The sequence below is a fragment of the Urocitellus parryii genome, chromosome 14 (assembly GCF_045843805.1).
Source record: "Urocitellus parryii isolate mUroPar1 chromosome 14, mUroPar1.hap1, whole genome shotgun sequence".
Taxonomy (NCBI): Eukaryota; Metazoa; Chordata; class Mammalia; order Rodentia; family Sciuridae; genus Urocitellus; species Urocitellus parryii.
Genome location: NC_135544.1, coordinates 7,159,541 through 7,182,742, shown reverse-complemented (window position 1 = coordinate 7,182,742; position 23,202 = coordinate 7,159,541). Strand labels below are relative to the sequence as shown.

The following is a 23,202-nucleotide window of genomic DNA, read 5'->3' as shown; positions in this document are numbered from 1 at the left end:
CTCCATTTCTACAGACAATACGGATTACGTTGTCCGTGTTTTTCTTTTTCATTCTATTTTTTTTATTTGCCTCTTTTGAAATATTTTTCCAAGATGATCATTTGATTTTTAAAAATTTATTTTCTCTCCAGTTTGCTAGCATTTTTCTCTGTTGCCTTTCCTAGTTTGTTATCAGTTTGGTAGGAGCAGTGAACTTGCTGCCTGTTCTTTTTTATATGCAGTGAGAAGCCTGTTCAGGTAAGAGATGCCATTTCACTATATGTGATGATAGAAAAATGAACCAGTGGATACATATTTAAAGGGATCCTGCCTTGGTTTGCAGTAATCATGGGCTGGACAGAAAATTCCAAATTCTGTTTATCTGTGTGTGGAGGTTTGTGGGTTGTGGGTGTGGGTATTGTGAGCATGTTAGAGTTTTGTCTTTAAGAAATCACTGTGTGTTTGTTTCATTTCTTCCTTAGCTGTTAAAATGTGTACCACTTCCCTAACTGGAAAAGTTATCATTTTATAATGATATTCAGCAGTGCGCCCATCAGGCAAGGTGGATAAAGAGAAAGGACAATCAGCAGGACCTCAGTAGTCAGAATTCAACTGAGGGAACTTTATCCATCCTCTTTCCTAACCCTTCACCAAATAATAGAATCCATACAGGTCACATTGAGACTTGGTGCTGTGGCTTTTTTTGTTTTATAACAGAGTTGCTCTCTCTCTGTTTTTCCTGCCTCTGGTCCAATCTCAGACCAACACAGCTCCACCACAATGCAGAAACCAGAAAGGACTCTCCTTCAATGCCATGCCAAGATTCTGGAAGATCTCATGGTGCTCCCCCCATCATCATTTCCTTCCTAGAGTTTAGGTGGGATACTGTCAGACAAAGGGACCTAGGCTGTTGTTATTCCTCACAGAATCACACAACAACAGGAAAGGGCCTTGAAAGGTCACCTTTTGTAGTCCCCTTTTCTATCTGCCTGAAGGTGAGCCACCAGGAGTGAGACTGTCATTTTGGATTATGTTTTTAACTGAATCAAATCTCGCACACTACACATTTGAGAACTTCATAAATATTATCTGACTGACTGCACCATATCCCCTCCCAGGCAGATAAACTGCTATATCCAGAGGTCTCCATGGAATTTCTCTTACCCTAACCCATTCCTGCATTTAATACTGACTTTGACAGAAAGCCTTTTCAGTATACAAATGCAGTGAGGTTTAACTATAGCTTTTGTGTATTTTGCCATCTGATAGGTTATGGAAGTAGCTTTTACAAGTTGTAGGTAAACTACACACTTGCAAATGAGCCATTTTTTTAATAGAAGAGGAAATTGAGATGGCTGAGGGTAATTTCTGGCAGAATTTTCTTTAAAATAAAAAAATCCTATGAAAGATATGTATGGTGATATGACAGTATGAGTTTCACAGAGTCAGGCTTCTTAAAAACTGAATCCTTGCATTCCCCTTACTGTACCGATTCAACACCATGAAATTTCCCAAGAGCAGGTGGCACCTCCTGACATCCAGATGCTAATACACTCAAGAATTAGAATGAAGTGACTTTGGTGGGTTTAACCTAGCTTCAGATTTTGCTTATGGCAGGATATCTCAAAGCACTTGGCATGGGCACAGTGATGCTGGCAGGCTAGGGCTGAGGTGTCTGAAAGTGATGCATTGCTACAACCACACAAGGAGACGTGTAGAACATCTGTTTAGAACTCTGGCTGAGCGTAACAGTATTTTCTTCCTTCTGAACCACAGGAAATGGAGATTATGCCAGGTAGCAAAATAAAACTCCATTAGAAACAGGTGAGATATATAACTGCTCCCCAGAAAAATAAATCAAAATAAAGTTAGGCTATGAAAAAATCAGGGTGACGGAATTTCACTGGGTATAGCTATGAAAGAAGAAGAGGGAACGGGGCTATAATATCCAGAGACAGAGAAATCAGGCCATAGGGCACACAGGGCAGGACCCAGCTCTGGCGCTATGGGTATGGTCACTGTGGTACTGTGCAGTTAGTGCAGACTCTTGGGGTTAGAACTGAATTGAAATCTTGAAGTATCTGCATTCTTCTTGTGAGACCCTAGTGTTCTCTGAAGATAAATGGGAATAAAAATCATCCTTGAGGGTTGATAGTAAGGATGCAGCATAGGGCTAGCACACATTTTGACATTGATAACTGTAATAAATGGAAGCTAATGATATAATTTCAATACCTGATTATCATGATGCTGATTATCAGGATCATCATCTATTCACAGTGAAAAAATGCCTATTTGTGCTACTGCTTATGGATAAGCCAAAACTCCAAATCAGAAATTCTAGCAAGGTTTGGGCACACCTGAGTGAAGAAAGTTAAATTTGGGTCTACACCTGGCCTCTGCTTACTGTAAGATCAAGGCAAGTCAAAACTTCAGTTTCCTGATATATTTAAAAAAAAAAAAAAAAAAAAAGGCAGAAACCAGAAGGCCACTAGGGGCTCTGCTGCCTGCACCTACGGTACATGGATCTGTAGGATATCAACTAAAGACACATAGGCCACAAGAATGGGATAAAGTTTGGAGTGGGTTGCATTCCATGTATATATGATATGTTAAAATACACTCTAGTGTTATTTATATCTGAAAACAACCAATAAAAAATAAAGAATGCATTCAAAATGATTCCCTAAATCAGAGTAAAAATTATGCAAGAGGCTGATACTTAGTGCTGAAGTCCAGCATGTCTCTTGTATTAGTGTGCATCCTCTTATGGAAAAGGCTAGAGGCCTCTGGGGCCCAAGACAGCTTTAGTCCCGTGGCATCAGCATCAAAATTGGGTTCTGCTGCATTTTGTGAAATAACTTTACCTTGACAGCAAGCTGCCACCACAGAGCATTTTCCTAACTAGAGATGTCTGATTTGACATCGGTTTATGGGCACTAGGGAGGGCCACCCACTGACCTCTCTAACTTTGCAAGAACTGCCCAATTCACATTCAATGTTCTGTTACTCTGTTTGCATAATCATTTTCTCACAAGGCTCAAGGCCATGCAACAACTTGGCCTTGGTCAACCAAATCCTCTCTGCTTTCATTTTACCTCTATCCAAAGGCCATATTTAAATGACCCCTTAGTAAATTAGTCCATTAGGGCCATGGTTCTGAATGTTGGCTGCACATTTAGAATCACCTGGGGAGCTTTTAAAATAAATACCCATGGCTGGGCCCCACTCCAAGAGCTCCTGATTAATTGGGGTTTGTGTTTTTGTGATTATTGCCACTTCCTGGCAACAAATCTGGGGCTCCGCATGGTCAAATTCAGTTAGTCTCTGCCTCCCTGGGGCCCTTGGGTATGCAGATAGGCCCAGGAGGGCCCCTTTTGTGTCCTGCAGGCAGAGAAATGCTACAATTTTGAGTCCACGGCAGCTGAGCTGTGGTTTGGGAAAATCATAACAATTTTCACAGGGTCTACCTTATATACTGACAGCTAACTTCAGGGTAAAGGGAAGTCGATGATTGGTAATTGCAACTTAATCTTATAATCTTTTTTTTGTATTTAAAAGTTAAAGATTCAAAAAGTGGCTTTTAATAGTGCTCTAAGTTGTCATTTTTTTCTTTGAGAATTATTTCTATTATTTACATAGTTACCAAGCAGTTATTGAATCCAAAATAAAAAGTACAATCACAAAGACAAAAAAGATAACCATTAAATTACCAGAAGATAACCATTAAATTATATATATAAGCCTATATTTTTCCTAATATAAAATATAAATTTATATTAGGGAAATATATATATATATATATATTTGTAAGTATGTTTAATCATATATATATGTTTAAGATTAAACATACTTATAAATGCTGATAAATATATATCTTGAAACTACATGAAACTGTCAGTGTTTATCATTTTTAGCTACAAAAAACATGGAACTGTCATATATAATTCTGCAGTTTGCTTTTGTTGTTTATTGCCGAATGCAAATATCACTTTGTGTGGTGTGTGTGTGACCGGGGGAGGTATGTATCTATATGAGAGAGAGTGAACAATTTACCTTTTATTTACACTCATGATTCATTTCTTTCTACTTTTGTTTAATTTGGGGCTTCCTTTTTCATACTCGATGTTCCCAAAGCATTTCCATGTCATCCATTATTCTCAGAAGCTCTTTATAACTGCACCCCTACCCACCCACCTACCTCCAGCCTGTATTGGGGAATAACTGTGGCCAGCTGCCTGCAGCCCACATGCTGGGGCCCTAAGAGAGGAGGCCAGAGGAGAGATGGCACATGGGGACAGATGGGTTCAATCTCCAACCCACAGAGTGAGGGGGGCGTGCTGCTCCTCAAGAGCTGTAGGTTGTGATGATTTGAAATCTGCTCCCCACTGTGGAACTATCCAGCCTCTGATTTTGTAAACTAACCAAATAAATCTCCTTTTATAATTAAAAAAAAAAAAGAAATCTGCTCCCATTGGTTTTGAACATGGCACTGATGTATTTGATAGAAAGTATGGGTCATTTTTAAGATTCAGACATGGGGCCACTAAAACATCCCAGGTAACAATTCAAATCATGTTATTATAGTCAATGTTTAGCCTTCTTTCCTTTTGTTTCCAGAGACCACTTTTATTATTTCCTTCTTCATAGATAAAATTCTTTGAAACCTTTTCCCACCCCAAAAGGGTATATTTAATTGTTCTATTTGAGTTTATCTTCCACATTCTTTGAACTTTTAAGTTGCTTAGGAGTTAATTCTGAAGTTTGTGGAATTATTCACCTTTTCAGTCCATTCTCTGGCTAGTTCCTTCTGTGCTGCAATAATTCTCTAGAATCAGCATGCAAGATGCAAGACTCTACCATGATTCCACACAGTCCTCAAGTCAAGGCCAAATGCTTTGCCCATCTTCACCATCCATGCACATGTCTGATAAGTCCATCAATTCTCCAGTCCCATATAAAAGTTTTTTGCCCACCTTGGGTTGCCCTTATCCTTCCAAGTGCTTCATGTCAAAGTTTGCCTCTAAGGCACAGGTCAATTTCCAATTCCTTCCTAGAATCTTCAATGATCACTCCCTTTGCATGAACACTCCCATGTCTGAATGTGAATGTCATTTTATATTTTTGTACTTTTATAATTATAGGTCCTTAACATGTAAATCATATTTAAATGCTTAATGTGACATTGCAAACACAGAGTCTGAGCAAGAAAAACGGAGAAAATGAAATTAAAATCTTCTTCTTTATTTGCTGATGGGTAGTAAAGAGGTTGAGATTCTTGATTACCAGTGTGTTTCATTTATTCTTCTTCCCATCTCTGCCTGAAACTAGAAATAATTAAGAGCCGGTATTATGCTATCCAAGGCTACAGGAAACCCAGGGTCTGGCAGGTTGGCCTTGTATTAGTAATAGAAGATAATTAGACAAACACAAGGACTTCTTTGCATTGGCAACACCACTGTGCCTGAATATGTTAGGCAGACACCCAAGATGATAAGAGTAGATTCTAATCTTTGGGTGTCCAAAGTTCATTTAGGCAGTAAAATGTGCACCAGCTTCTGTATACACTCTAAACCTCTCCCAATGATCAAAGACACAAACAAATTGAAAGAGTATAAAGCAGCCCATCTTAGTTTTAACTTTTTAGTTTCTTCATTGTGTTTTTCTTTCCTGTTCCCTTTTAAAGACTGTGCTCAGAATGACTCTTCTCTGTGTATCCCACCTGTTACTAGATTAATGCAATTTCAGCTTCCTCTCTCCCACCTGACTCCCCACCAGCTTTCCAGCCTAAACAGGCATCACAAGAACCAATGCTCCTGTTGAAATGTGATCTGAGTGGATGCAGGGAGGACAAATACAGAGAGTACGAAGTTTTTAGACATCCCTCCCAGGGTTTTCCATTTGGTGATGTATGCTAGAGAAATCACTGGTTTCCCCAGAGAAATTTGAGTGATTACTAGAATTCCAGGGTTTAATGGAAAAACCACCCACTTGAATAAAACTCATGCACACTTCTAAATGAAAAACAGCTCTATTGACACTCTCTACCTAAGAATTGTGCATGATCCTATCATGTTAATTAGGTGGAGTCAGGAGGGTACAACAACAGATGGCTCCTGGATGTCACTTCTGATCATAATGACCTTCTGGAATTGCCCTTTGCCAAAGCACATGATTAGTGTATATTTAGAACATGCAGACTTCCCCTTTGTTCTTTCAAATTCTGGATCTCAGTCAAGTAAGTGTATAATGACTATTCTCACAAGTGGTGTTTGCGTATTTTATTCTTGAGCCAAATCATTTAAATTTCTGTATATCTTAATGACATTTTAAATTTAAAAAAAAAAAATTTAATACCAGGAATTGAACCCAGAGGCACTTTACCACTGAGCCACATCCTCAGCCGCCCACCCCTCCTTTTTGTATTTTATTTATAGACAGGGTCTTACTGAGTTGCTTAGGGCCTCACCAAGTTATTGAGGCTGGCTTTGAACTCAAGATCCTCCTGCCTCCACTTCCCAGGCCACTGCGATTACAAGGGTGGGCATGGCACCTGGCTTGATTTTTATTTTTGATTGACACAAAAAATTGCACATATTTATGTACTACAATATGATGTTTCAATAAATGTATACATTGTATAATAATGAAATCAGGGTAATCAGTGTGTCCGTTACCTTAATTAAGCATTTATCATTTCTTTGTGATAATGTTCAAAATGCTCTCTTCTTGCCTAATTTTAAATATACAATACATCAGGTATAGTCACTCCACTGTACAACAGAACAGCAGAATCTATTTCTCCTCTCTCACTAAACATTGTATTCTGTGATCAACCTCTCCCCTTCCTCCTTGCTCCCTACTCTCCCCAGCCTCTGGTAACCACTATGCTGTGATGTGTATGTGTGTGTAAAGTCATAAAAAAAAGATGAAAGTTCTGTCATTAGCAATAACATAGATGGAACTGGAGCCTCTATTCAGGGAAATAAGCCAGGCTCCACCAGACAAGTACCACACGATCACACACATATGTTGAAACACACTAAATTTTTATAATCTCTTATCCATTACCATGGATTCTGTGTTTTAGTTTATTTTTGTGATGGATACCCAGAATAAAACAAGTTCCTGGGTGGCTGCAAACACTTTTAAGCATATGTCTGCAAGACTTTCTTATCAGCAGTTGGCCTCAAAGTGATAAAATACAATGTTTCCAACTATGCTTTAAGGGAATATACATATTAAAATCCTTTTTCTAGTGTATGAACTCTTTTGCTTTGATTCCTTAGCTTTCATCGGCAATGGAAATATATATATGTATTCAAAATCGAACAAAAGTGTCCGGAGTCCATAATTTAGGCTTAAAGGAATCATTTATTGGTTACTGTCATGTTGATCACTTACTTTTAAAGCAAAAGTATTATTCAAAATTATTCAAAAACATCATATCAAAACAAAGTATATATAGAAGAGATATCTACACTCCCATGGTCATTTCAGTATCATTCAAAATGACCAAGATATGGAATAACATATGTATGTATGTATGTATGTATGTGTATATATATATATATATATATATATATCATCATATATAATATATAAACATTTGTATATATAAATAAACATTATGATAAGTGAAATAAGCCAACTGCAGGAAGAAAATATTGCATTTTCTCACTTATATATCTAAAATTAGCAAGCTCACAGACACAGAATAAAATGGCGGTTGCCAAGGGTTTGGGGGTGGAGTAGGAGATATGGGGAGGTATTGATCAAGGGTTATAGTTTCAGTTATGCAAGACAAAGAAGTTCTGGGGATCTAATGTACAATGATGTGATTAGAGGTCATCATTTTATATTTAGCATTTGAAGTTTGCTAAGAGGGTAGATCTTAAATGTTCTCACTTTATATTCAAATAAAATGGAGGCAATGTCAAGGGATGGATTTGCTAATTAAGTTGTGATGAGTATTTCACAAGTTGACATATATGAAGCCACAAAGTTGTAGGATATGCAACTTTCAGCAGTCAACTATATCTCAGTAAAGTTGGAAAAATATAATCCTCTCCAAAAGCTCCAACCTTGGCGTAGGGCCACAGTATCTTCCTGCGGTGCCAAGGGTTGCCCTGTTACTTGCTGGAAAAAAGGAGGTCTGAGTAGGGAATAGACGGTAGGGGTGAGTGAAGTTGTTATAATGACTATTTACCAATGGCTAAGGAAATAATTAACAACTGCCACAGGCAGTCTGTTAAGCCTGCTTAGAAAAACTGCCCAAGGAGAAATTGTGAAATGAGGACTCTTGACTCCCAGCCTGTTCTTCATGCCTCCTCAGTGCTCATGCCAGTCACCAATCACCTTCCATTACAGACGAGAGCCATGAGTATGTACAGTCCATCGGGCTTCCCTATCCCATCACCTAGAACAGTGCATGCACCAGAGCAGGCACTCGGTAAATATCTGTCAAATGGATCACTGCTGCTCAGCCTCCTATGTTATTCTATCCCAGGCAGTAGGAAGGCAGGTCTGTAAGTTTCCTATGTATTTCCTAGGACACACTGGCTTCACATTGAAGGGTCTGTAGCAGCAGTCCCTTCAGGAGGATCTGATGAGTCAATACCCAGGTGAGGCTGGCCACCTCCTTTGTTGGGGTCTGACGATTTGTTTTCTGTCTAAAAGTTGCCCCCTCACTCTGTGTCATGATCTCTCAAATGGCTCATTTCAGTTGTGAGTGAATTAGATAAGCTTCTCAGAACTGACTAAAAAGAACATCATCTGAAAGCATCGGTATTATTATACATGTATATATTGTAAATATATAGTATTATTTTCATATTATATAGTTATCATGTATATATACATATTCCATGTGTGAAAGCATATGTGTGTATACACATATATGAGAGCTACATTGAAGATATAAAATTATGAATTCAAGTTTTTAAGCAGGGATGGGTCTGAAAGGTCATCATGCTTACATTCCTCATTTTACAGATATGGATGCAAAGTGTAGTACCACCTGATTTGCTCAAGGTCATGTGTTGGTTAATGAAACACATGAACTGGGTCTTGGGACTCATAACACCTAGTTCAGAGCTCTTTTTCCTGTCCTATGATCACTTTCTACATAAGCTTGACAATTTTCTGAACACAGAACACTAACATCGTCCTGTACCAAACACATGTCAGCAAGGTTATTATAATGCCATCATTCTAGAGAACTAGGAAGACAGGGTTAATGCAGTGAATGATAATGTCTATCGATGAAGTTAATATCTCCACTTATGTATCACCTTTCTCACTGATCTTGAAGAGACATGTGTATTTAATTTGTAATTTAAGGAGAAAAGGTGAAATCAAAACAAAGAGCTTTCCTCTATCTCTATTAATTCGCTTTGCTCAGCACACCCCAGAGGCCACTGAATTTTTTACAAGAGTAGATTACTCAGTTTTAAATCACTTCCCTGATTGGGTTCTTGCCATTTCTTTTACAGCCCAACCAGTCTATGATCTCAGACATTAAATCTTTCTCTAGTCTAGACTAATAGTTCTTACCCAGAGTTTCGTATAGTTGAATCCTGAGCTAATTGCACCGCCAACGTAGAATTTGTAATTCACAGAGCTAATCCTTTATATGATGAATCTAAATTCTGGAAACTTCCTGATTACAAGGGACCTTGGCTATCAGCAGCTACTGACAGCTAAATCTCTGAACTGACAAAATATGCCAATATTGTTAATTTGGGGATCTTAAAATGTGGAATAAGAAAGCTGGGAAAGATGATTCCCAGCCTGCATTCCAGGTTACTCTGAGGATGAGGCAGGTAAATTGCAAATTCAAGGCCAACCTGGGCAACAAAACAAGACACTATCTCAAACTAAAACAGAAAGTGCTGGGGGATATAGCTTAACGACAGAGCACTTGCCTAGCATGCATGAGGTCCCAGGTCTGATCCCCAGCAACACACACACACACACACACAATGTGGAATGAGAACAATTCTGGGCATGCTACAACTCAGTATTCCAGAATCAGCAGCAGCAGTACGATGATTCTCTGATCTGTAGATTGCTGTACAGTCTAGTAGTTTGTGTGTCTTGGGGTTTGCTACCCATCCACTCCAGGAAGAGAGGATTTTTGCATAGGTATTGACAAATTAGAGTTTGCTTTATAAAAAGTACTTTCTGTCACAGGTTGTTAGAAAACACTTATTCCTTATGAATGAAGGAAATCTGTGTGTCCCACTGTTGATGTTCTGAGGACTGATTTTCTCACCTGTGGATCATCCAGGACCATATGGTAATTCTTTTTCCCTCTCCTGAGCTTTTGTGGTGAGTTATTTTTAACTATTAGTAAGAATCAAAGAATTTTAGACCTGTTTGGGACCCTATAGATCACTTGCTGTCTCTTGCTAAGGACCAAATCCTACCTGTTAGACAAAAAAAGGCTGGGAAATTGAGATCTGTTCATTCAGCTACTTGCTGGAAATGCTAGGGAAGGACTTGAACCTTTAGTGTGACAGTAAATTTTAAGAATCCTCATGGGACTAGGCTTGATGGCACATGCCTGTAATTCCAGTGACTCAGGAGGCTGAGACAGGAGGATCGAAAGCCAACCTCAGCAATGGCGAGGCGCTAAGCAACTCAGTGAGACTCTGTCTCTAAAGAAAATACAAATAGGGTGAGGGGAGTGGCTTAGTGGCTGAGTGCCTGAGTTCAATCCCCAGCACACCCCCCACCACCACCACCAAAAAAAACAAAAAAAAAAGAATCCTCATGAATGGTTAGGTTCTCTTTTTTTTTTTCCTTACAATTGGCAGTATTTCTCAAATTACTGCTCAGAATTGGTTTGCATAAAAATATAATTTGTATCTCATTTATTTTAATGACAAGTACATTTTATTACATTAGAAACACTGTATTAATCAGATCTAACAGGAAATATTTTAACAAAATATCTGAAGTTTCACATGCTGATACTTTTCAAGGTATGGAAAACATATATATATATAGATAGATAGATAGATAGATAGATATAGATAGATAGATAGATAGATATATACAGGGATAAAAATATTTTTTTCTGCTACAAAATTCCCTTTATTAGAGAGGCCAGGCACAGCGGCACATGCCAATAAATCCCAGCTTCTCAGAAGGCTGAAGCAGGAGGATCAGAAGTTTGAGGCCAGCCTCAGCAACTTCATGAAACCCTGCCTCAAAATTAAAAATGAAAAGGAAAGGGCTGGGGATGTAGCTTAGTGGTAGATATCCCCTGGGTTAAATTCCCAGTTAAAAAAAATAAATCTTGTTAATAGAAAACATACACACATATTATTGTTATTATTATCATTATTCACACAAATGGAGTGCATATTATGGATGCTAAGTGCTTCACATGAACTGGTTCATCTTCTCAAAAAAAAAAGAAAAAGCAACAATAATATATATTATTAAGAATTCTACTTTATAGATGAGCAAATTTAGGCTTAAAAATTAAATTTGTTCAGGGTATTCCTGCTCATAGTATTGTCTTCATAATGAAAACTCAGCCCATCTGATCACAGAGCCCAGATTATTCAACCTTTTATCTATGCAGTTTATTTCAAGTCTAGTTGGCTCTAATCATTCCTTTATCCTAATTGTAGGTACACGTCCTTTTCTGATCTTTCAAAAAGAGAGTAATCAGGTTCAACTCAGAGTCCCAGGGGAACCTGGAAGGCTACCTATGTAGGTAGTCTCAGTTCTGAATGCTAAATCAACCCAGGCCCAGCCTCAGGGACACTTGAGCTCCACACATCCCTAGTTTAGAGTCAATACCTATCTTTGGTTTTGTCCTTTCCCCAACTCATATGAAATGAAGATACAGCATCTTGTTCTCCAGTTCCCTCAATTCCTGTTCAGGGTCCTCCCTATTTACAGTGGAGCTTTGATTTTGATTCCTCTCATAAAATGAACAAAGTTAACCAGATGTGCCTGAGATAAATAACCTTCCAGAGATTGTGTTTAAAACAAAGCATAGCACTTCCTGTTTAATGCCACCCAAAGAACATAAGCAGAGTAGAAAAAGACACAGAAACATGTTGGGGACAAAAAAAGTGAATAGAAGGAGAGGAAGTGAAGAGGCAGGCAGCATAATTGCCTTGATTTCTATTACTTGAGAAGGCAATTATCACCTAGGTTACTCTGTGGTGACTATGTACCTGTAGCACAGATCCATGAGGAAATAAAGAGTAGACCTGACAAAGGGAAAATGTCCTGCATGACAAAAGGCGTTTTAAGTGTTTCAGAGCTGGTTGATAAGAAGGCCATAGACTTTTAAGAGCTTATGAAATACATATCAATCATGGCCCAGTGGATGGAAGCCAATGTTTATTTGGAAGGGAGATTATGTTCAAAAAACAATCAGACATCTTTATGTTTTCATTAAAAAGGGCCTACAAATAGAAAAGTCTATAGTGGGCGGATAACAAAGGGGATGAATTTTAAGGTGATTTGTTGTATATGGTTTATTCTCTACCCCCTTTATCCTCAATTCTCCCCTGGATATGGCACTCTAGTGCAAGTCTTCTTATCATAAGGAAGAAACAGTTTTATTAGCTTTGTAGAATTTACAAGAATGCTTTCATTAAGACACCTGAGTATTGTGATCACTCTGCTTCATTTTCTTTTGTAATTAAGCACAATGGAACCTGGAGTCTGGAAGCCACTCCACTCTGTCTCATTAAAGCTTGTTACTCACTAGCCTTCTTATGGGCTCCCATAGTGGGAAAGCGTTTACTGGGGCATGGGGGAGAGACTGTTGCTAAGCTGCTAATGACTTCATATGGGTCCACGTCTACATTCTTATTACTCCCGTGGGTCTGCAATATTATATCCACATTTGCCATGTGGTATACTTGAGAACAACTCGGAATTAATCCATTGCTTATTGTGCAGAAAGGCAAGCTATTGTGTATTTCTAGGAAAAAAACTTTACATATGAAGGAGCATCTACTATGTACTATAAATGGAACAGGAATGGGATTTTAATAATGAAACCACACTTGGGAGAATTAGCAAGCGGTAGGATACTTGGTGACAACAGAAATGCACTGTGTGAGCATGTTATCTTATTGATGACATTTCCATTTATGGTATAATTAATCGATTGTGCAGTTGAACTGGTTCTAAAATATGAACTTATCTTAAACTAAAAGTTTAAAAATAGGTCAAGTATGAATTCCTGAATCTTTGTCCAAAGAAAAGAATTGATGGTTTTATCCTGATGAAGGGGTGTCTGTCTATTAGGATCCTCTATGCAAAATCAGTATCCATAAAACCACTGGCAAAAAAGTGAAAGAATTGTTTCAGATACTCTGAGTTATCTCCAGTATAAAATTTCTCTTTCTCAGTACCCTAGAAAATATAGGGAAGGGACTCAGGTAATTATGGTAATAGATAACAATGAGGCTTAGATTGGTCCAAGAGAAAATGCTTAACAAAGCAGCCATTATTTTCGTGTGATTATAGGCTCACCTTTTCAGTTGCTTCCTCTAGGTCATTTAAGTAGGTCTTTCAACAGACAATGTGGTGAGATTATTAGAGGTAGCTTGGGGATGTTTACTTGAACTTGCTATTGTGTAGATGTCTTTATCCTTGATGTGGTTTCCCAGACTGTCACTTCAAACTTTTCTTATCAGTGTTCCCATCAGAAATGAAAACAAACCACCCTTTAACTGATATTTCCGTTTCTGAACTGTCAATGTTGAACTGACCTCTGCTGTATCTCGACAAGAAGGACAGATGAGCTCTCAGGTAGCTAAGCCTTGAAGACAGGCATGCCTCTCTGTGGCATTTCTCTGGCTTTAGCCAAGCTACACATCTAGGCACTAATCCCTTCTGAGGCAGATCCATTTCATCTGCTCAAGCCAAATCCCTTCGTTTTATTTCTACTGGAATAAAGAGAGAGGGAGAAGGCTTCTCTTATTCCTGAGGATCAAACTAAACACCCCATCATTTTCATCTTTCTGTTCCTGTCAGCGAGACGCGTGCAGGTTATTCAGCTCTGGCTGTGATTCTCAGGGCACAGAAGCTGCTCTGCTCAGCAGGTAGAAGGGACCTGCTCTGCTCAGGTCAGAAAGCTACTGAGTGCAGTGTTTACACTCAGAGAACACGGATCCACAAATTCTTGTTTCTTGACAACCACACTCCATAATTGTCTCCATTCTCTGGAAAATCAATGTTCTAGCATAAAGGGATCGGAGGTTTACTTTATGCTTGCAGTTTGGACCCACAGACTCACTGCTACTGGCCAGAATGGTGCTGTTTTATTTTCGACAGTCTTGGGGCATGTGTTTTCTTGCTGAGAGCACTTAGGTGTGGCCATCTGTGATAGCATGACACTAAGGTTCTGTGCTTCAGTCACAACTGACCAAGCAACAATCACACCCAAATATTAAAGTGATCATTCAGAGCTGGCAGCTCCATCTTTAGGAGAAATTCAGCCCTCAGGGACAACAAAAGAAACCCAGACACTCTGTTGAAGGCTAAACAAAATCAAAGAATTGTAGGTCATCCAAGAGCCAAGCAATGTCATTGTCAAACCTCCAAGAGAAAGTGGAAATTGAGAAATTGCTTCAAGGTCATGTTGGCACTTTAAAGGGAAAAAAAAATTAAGATGAAGTAAATTCCCAAATTGTAACCTGACCTAGATCCTTCAATAAAGCCACTGTTCCATAAAGCTGTTGCCAAATGCTATTTTAATCAAAGCCATCCTTTGCTGGAGCTCTATCCTGAAAGTGCAGCTATTTTCATCAAGAGAACTCTGACAGCGTACTCAGGAGGAACACACAGTGTTGCTGGCATCATTTAACTGGATTGTTGCTTGGTGCTTCTACAGATAGTGAAATGTTACTCATCTTTGTTGATATTGGTGGCCACTTTCTGTCTAGAAAGATATACTACATCCTGGTATTGGGATCTTATAAATATGCTCTGTTCCCACTGATATGCAAACAGATCTCATTCACTTTTATGATTACATAGACTTTCTCCCTCAAGAAAGTTAAGTCACTATAGCCCTTAAAATTTTGAAACATGTTTGATAGATAACCTCATATGCACACTATACAGGCAAGGAAACTGGAAAAAGCATGTTTATGTGGAAAAGAGAATGTATGAATGAATAGATAGATTGAATAGGAAAAGAAAGAGAAGAAGAAGGCTCCTATAGCATTTTCAACTTGTGGGAATGGATTTAGGAAAGATTCTACCTCCAATGATGAATACATTCCAAACCTCACTGTCTTCCTCAATATTTCCACTATGGGAAAACACCAACAGAATATTCAAGAAAGTACTTGTGTGATTAAAACCATACATGGCCAATACCCAAAGGAGAGGTCCATTCAGTAAATCAATGAATTACTTAAAGCTATGCCTGAACTAGGGACATGAGTAGCTTCACGGAAAGACTGAGCTTCCTGAATTTCACAAGGACATATGCATGGTGATGGTTAATTTTATGTGTCAACTTGAGTGATCCATGGAGTGCCCAGATGTTTGGTCAGACATTATCTTCTCAGTATTTCTGTGAGAGCATTCCATTTTCATTGGAAGACTGAGTGATGCAGTTTGGCCTCTAGAGGTGAATGGGCTCAGTCCGTCAGTTGAAGACCATCATAGAACAGAAGGCTGGCTCCACCCTGGGTGACACAGAATTCTCCCTGACAGTCTCTGAACTGGCATATCTGCTTTTCTTACATGACAGCCTCTAAGTTGGGACATCAGGTCTTTCTGGTTCTACTTTGGACTTGACCTGAAATACTGTTTCTGCATTTTTTGACTTGCTGGACTTCATAAATGTATGAGCCAATTTCTTATATTTCTCTCTCCACTGTGCACTATCTCGGTTTTTCTTTGTAGACTGGTGGTTCTGTTTGTCTGTAGAACCCTCATTAGTTTGTCACCTAGGATTTTCAAGTAGGATGAACACTTGCCAATAAATTCTCAGTGCTGGCCACAATAGTAAAAATATAGTAAATAGTAAAAAAAAAAAAAAAAAGTCCTATCTCAGAGGTGTTTTTATAGAAAAATCTAATGGTATTGAAGGATTGTCAGAAACACATTTCCTTAAACATCTTGCTGTTTAGTTGGTGTTCAGTTTCTTTCTATACAGGACAGGGGAAGGCATTTTGAAGAAGACAAATGCTCATATGAATCTGTTGGTGAGCAGGGCTCTATTGTCACTGGAACTGGTGGCTGTGTTGTCTTCTGTCACAGCCCCTTGCACTGTGTCTGACATGTGCAGGGGAGTTAGTTCTTTCACTAGCAAATAAAGGCACTGTGGGTTATTAATAAGTGCCTGGAAGAATAACAGAGTAGAAGAAGATTAAGAGGGAAGAAGTAGGGAAGGGCATGGGGAAGTACCGGGAAACAAAGTCTACAAAAATATGCTTATGTCCATGTGTGAACATACTACAATGAATCCTGCTTGGATATATAATTATTATACACTAACTAATTATGATACACTTACTACTACTACTACTACTACTACTACTACTACTACAATAATAATAATAATAATAATAATAATAAATGGGAGCAATGGATAGAGCAAGTAGATCAGGGGGAGGAAGGAAGGGAAAAAAAAAGGATGGGAAGGGAGAGTGAGATTGATCAAATGTGCATGAATGAGTATGGCATAATAAATTCCAGTACTATGCATAATTGTAATGCACCAATAAAACTTGTTAAAGAGGAAAAAAAATAATGAACTATAAAAAAGTACTCGTTTCAATGCTCTAACCATTTTAAACGATGAATAACCCATACAGATTTATTCTGAACACACAAAATAGTTAGCATGTGCTTGCCTTCAATGGTACCCAGTCATATGGAGGCAGAAAAAGAAATTCAACATACTGTCATTTTCCCTAATAAAAAGTGACATATATTCCTGAAAAGATCTCAAACTATTGAGCTATATTTTTTTCTAGATATCACCCCATGAGTTTTCCAAGAAGGGAAACTAGCTCCAGCAAATATGTATGCTCCCAGTCTTCTTTTTTTTTTTTTTTTTAAAGGATCCAAGTAAAATCAACATACCTCAGCTCATCCAAGTGGGAAATGGAGGAGGGGTTAATATTTACTGAGCACCAACTTGGTGCCATAAAAGATGTCAATATATCTTTTTCTCATTTTTCCTTGATAGTAACTGAAAGTGGCTATCATCACTTCTGGTACTTATAGTCACGGAAGTTAAGTGGCTTGGTTAGGGCCACAAAGAAACAAATGAACAAACAAACAAAAAAACCCTGACTCTCCTTGAATATATTTGATCCTCCCTTTTAACCCAAGCATACATACAGTCACTTGGAGATGAAAACAGTTTGCTCTTGGGAATAAAGCAAAGGCTTAGAAGTTTTGAAACAATCATGCCATTTTCTACCCTGTCTGATCAATGGGACATGAAACTACACACCTCTAGAGGTCTCCCTATCCCCCACCATTTGTAAGATACAGTTGCAACACACATTCTTCGCCAAGGAATCCTGGCCTCTGAACACTTCCATGTCTTATAGTGCTGCAAAATTCTTGGGAGAACTCTAAGCACACAGTGGTCAGTACCAGAATTTCACCAAACACAAGTGGTAGCTACTGATAGTCTTAAATGTTTTCTATCTGATTCGATTATGATAAAAATTAAAAATCGCCCCATGTTAGTAAGAATGTGTCTATCTACTTTTCTATGTTTCCTACCTATTTGCTTTTTTGTGCCTGGTGATCTGGCTTCCTGCTGACTACTTTAACCCAGTTAATGGTTGTGACATCCTTTCTTGAAATATGTGAATATATGGGCATCATGCACCAACACTGAAGACGTTAAACAGAAGGTGTTACCTAGCGTGCAGAGACCATCTGTGCAGTTTTCAGATTCCTGGCTGAGACCTTCACAGAATTTGCCCCCATTTCTCGGGGGTGGTGCTGAGCATTCCCGGATCCGGAGATGCTCACAGTCTGGACTGCAGACGGACCATTCGCTCCATACTTCCCAGCTTCCGTCCACTTCAAAAGGAAAAGAACAGAAACCATCATTAGAAGGAAGCAGCTGTCAGGAGACTCCCTCCAGGGTTGCTGCTGCTGTCCTTAGCACTGGATTTTAAAGAAATCACCACCAAAATAACAATAAATCCACAGATAAGTGTATCCTCTCTCCCTGTTTTTTTTTTTCCTAAAAAAAAAATGCAGTGATATAATTCTCTTACTATTTCAGGATGAGACAAGTTATTGAATTTAGGCAAGCAGCTGAAAGACCAGCATCTTTGGGTTGGCTGATAAGGGCATTATCTATTCTTCCCCAGTCTTTCATGCTCAAGTGCATCTTAGATGGACAGGTGAACTATGCAGTAGCCCTTGGTAACCAGCTACTGCCTTGTGGGTTGACAGTTGAGAACAGAGGGTAAAATGAAAATAAACTATCTTCTAGCCCTAAATGTCCCTATACTATTAAAAAATTAAACCCAAATATACTGATACTTTAAACTAAAACAGGTCAGTCAAACCCCAAGATGCCAGGACCTACATAAATAGAATTTCTTGGGTCATGGATTGCTGCTGTATGTAGAAATGAACAAACTAAACTTAATTCCATTAAAAATCAACCCTAGAGATTAGGGCAGATGTTTGAGACAATTGCCCCATTACCTCCTAGGAATAGTCTAACCATGCTTATTTGGGTTATGGTAGCACAATTTTTAATCTAAAGCAATTAGTCAAGAGTAGAGTTAAGATTAAAAAACATAGTGAACTTGAGGCAAAATTTCTGAGTCCCTGAGTTGGTTGTACCAATTTATAAGCAATGCAACACTGGGCAATCATATGGCTACAATGACCAGTCTATCAGCTGGAGATAATAAAACTCACAACACAGAGTTAAATGACATTATATAGAAAAATATCCTGCGCAGTACCTGGCACATAGTAAGCACTCAATAAATGAAACTCCAAGAATATTCTGCTGGTGAGAGCCTCAACTTAGCTTTGGGTGCAACTCAGTTTGAAATTTTAGGCTCTGGTTCCGTGTCCTTGGAATTAATATTCTGTAGTGCATATGAGATGCAGGATCAATTTATTTCTCAGTGGGAGGATATGCTTTCCATAAAGAAAGCCATCTTCCATTTCATCTACTTTTCATTGTATGAATTGGGTTACAGCCAGGAAGAGGAGAACAGAACTGATAAAAGACACATTTGGTAAACGAGGTTGCTCTTTTCAGAAAGAAAGGCAAACACATACCCAAGGTAAAATATAAACTGCTGTGAGAAGTGTATGATCCCTGCCAATTGTATTATAAATAAATACAAAGCCAAAACGGATAAAAGGTCAAGTGTTTGGTACCTGATCCTTTGTGCTTGAAGAAAACAAACTAGTCCCTGTTTACTGTTATACAAAGACATGCCACAAAGAGGGAGAACCCAAGGAGAGAAGAGGGTGGCTTAGCCCAACCAAACAATGGTAGTATAAATGCTTCAAAGAGCATTTGGCTTACTGATAATGAGTGTATGAAGTCATCTGAGTATAAAAAAAATGCCCTAAAACACTGAACACGGGTATTGAATTGACAATGTTGCCATTACAATGTTGCCCTCATTAGACAAAGGCTCTATCCTCAGAACCTAGGAAAGGGTGACTTTGGAAAGGAAGGTTCTATTGATTGCTTCACACCAGCTTAATAGTGTTGGTGGATCAGAAGGGAAAGGGAATCTGCGTATATCTCACCAGGACAAAGAGAAGTGCAGGTTATTTTCTGCACTGACATTCCCTCACAAAAGGCCCCACCATTGAGAGGAGCTGGGTTGGTGCAGGTCCGGGAACGTTTCTGCCATCCTCTACCACAGCGAACATTGCAGGCTGACCACTCTGTCCAGGAAGACCAGCCTCCATTCACTGAGAGACAAAAATGGGGAGGGGAGAAAAAAAAGGAGAGAGGTTTTTACTGATTGCCTACTATGTGCAAGCCACTGTGCCAGGTGTTGTGAGCTGGGCATCTGGGGACCAAGAGACTGGTGAGGCAGCCTGGGCCTCACCTCTGCTACCCCTCAATCTACTCATCTGTATTAGGCAGGATCTAGAGAGTGTGCTTTGTGGGGGAAATTATGAAAAAATAGGAAGACTTCATCATAAGATCTCTAAAGCACTTGAAAATCCAGAGTATAAGAAGAAAATATCAGCATTTGAATTTCTATTACTTTAAGTGCTTTGAATATAAATCCCAAGGCTCGTCTATTATGGAAGGGAATGCCTTTAGTTAAACAGCTGGGAACTTCTTTTCTATAATACCTGAGATAGTCAGCAAATAGTAATGTTTGTTTTTGGTGATTTCATATGCCAGGAGAGAAAGCAACTGGCAGAGGGAATGGGGATCGGGGGGGGGGGGGAGGGGGGGTGGACGCTGGGTTTGGGAATGGAGAGAAGCAGAAGCTGCCCATTATGCTTTTAAAGTATAAGCATAACGGAAGAAAACAAACAACTTTTATTATGATTTTTAAAGGGGAGAGACTGGAAATGTCACTATCTAATTGAAGTGCAATATTGGGCAGAACAGCAAGCATATCAATAGCAAGAGGGGGGTTTCCTCACCTGCCAAGTGGGGGAGGCAGGACAGAGCACTGGAGTGGAGAGCCCCCCAGGTCCTTTCAGCTCTAAGCAGGGAAACGTTTAGTGAAATACACATCTCTCTACTTTTCTGCCTTCTGCCCTCCCTATCCATTCCTGGCCTTTGGGCTGGTCTTACCATAGACCACCACGGTGGCTGACAGGCTCCTCCTCTTGGCTACTATGTTGGCTGCCATGCAAGTATAGTTCCCTGAGTCAGAGAGTCGTGCCTGCCTGATGATCAGGTTATGGTCAGCCCTGGTGTCAATGTTCTCATCTTGTTCTGAGTCGATGGGTTCTTCATTTTTCAGCCATTCCACCTACAGGAAGGAGAGAAGGTTTATAAGTTATTTTAAAAAATAATAATAATAACTCTTCTGCAATCAGAAGGTGATTAGTTCTGGTGTGCAGAAAAGGGATGTACCTAACTCATAGTATAATTACGACTTTTTTCTTTATTCCATATCTTATCCTTTTTATTTAGTAAATCTTGTTCTATTCAGGAAATGGATACTCAATAAACTGAAAGTAGGAAAAGAACACAAATAGTCTACTGACTTTGACCCATTTTTCTAAAAACGCAATGGAAGAGAGAAAAGAGGTGACTGCAATTAGGTCATTTCATTTTATTTCATTACAATACTGCTGCTGCTGCTGTTGCCGCTGCTGCTATTTCAATAACTGGTCCAAAATTGAGCTCAGAGAACCAACACACATGCTGAATTTATACTTTGTTCTGAGAGGCCATTTATTGAACAAAATTTTAAGTCAATATGTTTGTATTTAAACAAATTTTAAAAAAGATGTGAGACTGTATAAAGGCCAAAGTAATCCAGATTCGAGTAATGATAGGCACATAAATTAAATTCAAATCTTAGTGTTCTCCAGATTTGAAGATCTATTTCTCGGGTGATTAGTTACACGGTTCCTCCAGTTATTCAGCAGACAATTGAGCTCTGGGTTATGCACCTTACCATGTAAGGCCAAGTCTCTCTGCTGGAGGAGACCATCTCCTCCATTCTCTGAGCAGAGGCTAGTTCTTGATTTATTTCAATCTCTAGAGCTTGTTCTTGGAGAACCTATTGTCTCTCTCCAGCTCCATCTGGATCCTATCCTTACTAAGTTTCTCTCTCCTTAGACACCTGAGGAAGAGACAGATGGGAGCCTTCTGCTCCCCAAATCCTCATTCTTGGTCAAGTAAACTTAGCATCCATTTCATGAAGCTTGTCAGCCTCCTGTGTGTGATCTTTGTTCCTTCCCTGTTTGTCCTTTGCTTCCAAATCTAGGTAACATTTCAACTCTCCAGTGCCATCTTGGCAGCACCGGATATTTCTTCTTTGGCCATGACCGCTTAGCTTTAGCTATCAGAATGTGTAAGCCACAATAATTTAAGACGTGTAAAGACTAATTTATCATAGCATGCAATGACAGTGACTACTCCAAACAGATCTCATATGAAAACATAAGCACCAGGGGGCATTTTGTCACATTCTGCCCAATAGGTATGCTAATTGAAAGTTAGTTTTAGAATAGGATGCTTCATTTCATTTCGTATTTAAATGTAAAAAAAAAAAAAATCTAATTTACCACCAGTAAACAAGTGGCATCTGTTATATAACATTGTGTTATAATGATGGCCTGTTGGTCTTTATAAAAGGGGATTTACTTATCACAAGAAAATCTATTATGATCCTCCAATACTTACCCCACATACCACTTCATTCATGAGTTTAGATACCCAAACTCATCACCCTCCAAATTTACCCAGGGAAAGTCAACTTGAGAAAAAGGAAATGATGCCAAATAGTCAGAAGAGGAGATCTGAGGCCTCCAGGAGAACACAAAAGAGAGCTATAAAAGCCAAGTGGTACAGGACCATGAAACAGAAAAGCATATCTCCCTGGCAGCAACCAGAATCGCTGTGGACATCAGTATGTTCCAACTTGGAGGGGCAGCTACTAATAATGGCATTGAGTCCAGAAGCACAGCTATCTGGAGAAGACAGGGCAGTGGAATGGATCACAGTCCACAGTCGACCCACCTCTGTGACACAATGTCCTCCATTCTCACGACCATTACATATTTCAGAGTCATTCGTTTAGTTATTGACAGATATGTGAATTCTTTGACTATCAGTGGTTGTACTGAGTGCTGCGTAAAGTGATGTGAACAAAACCAAAATGCCCCCTTCTCTCCTAGATCTTACATTTAATAAGTAAATCCTGTCTTCACCCGAAAATAACACCATCACCAACCTCTAAGATTAAAAGCTTCCTGTAAGGCCAGTAGAATTAGATTCTGAAAGTCAGCACCACTCCCATGTCACTGGACTGAACAACCAGGTCTAAACCACACAGGTCTGAGGGCTGTCGCTTCACCTGTATTCTCCTCCGATTCACAAATCCAGGCGGGAATTGCTAATTGTTCATTCCCAAAATTTGCTATTTGTAGCATGTGTAAGGCTCTCCCCGTCCTCTTGCCTTTCTTCTTTATTCTTCCCAAACAACTGGCCAGGAAGTAGGGGAAGTCTGACACTGGTCCACAGATAAATTATTCATAGAGAGTCAACAGGCAGAGAGTCCTGTG

General features: G+C 39.1%; 1 protein-coding gene across 10 annotated transcripts in view; it reads right to left on the bottom strand.

Annotated features, from left to right (window-relative positions):
* Unc5d (unc-5 netrin receptor D) overlaps nt 1-23,202 on the bottom strand; it is a 505,260-nt gene that overhangs the window by 91,812 nt on the left and 390,246 nt on the right. For 5 of the 10 annotated variants that reach the window (XM_077792634.1, XM_077792633.1, XM_077792636.1 and 2 more), the window contains exons 5-7: nt 20,756-20,936; nt 19,741-19,908; nt 17,863-18,027 (exon numbers count right to left, since the gene is read on the bottom strand). In XM_077792634.1, coding sequence (XP_077648760.1) covers nt 17,863-18,027; nt 19,741-19,908; nt 20,756-20,936 — 514 coding nt within the window. The remainder of the gene's footprint in view (nt 1-17,862; nt 18,028-19,740; nt 19,909-20,755; nt 20,937-23,202) is intronic. The other 5 variants (XM_077792638.1, XM_077792642.1, XM_077792640.1 and 2 more) reach the window with 1 other exon arrangement.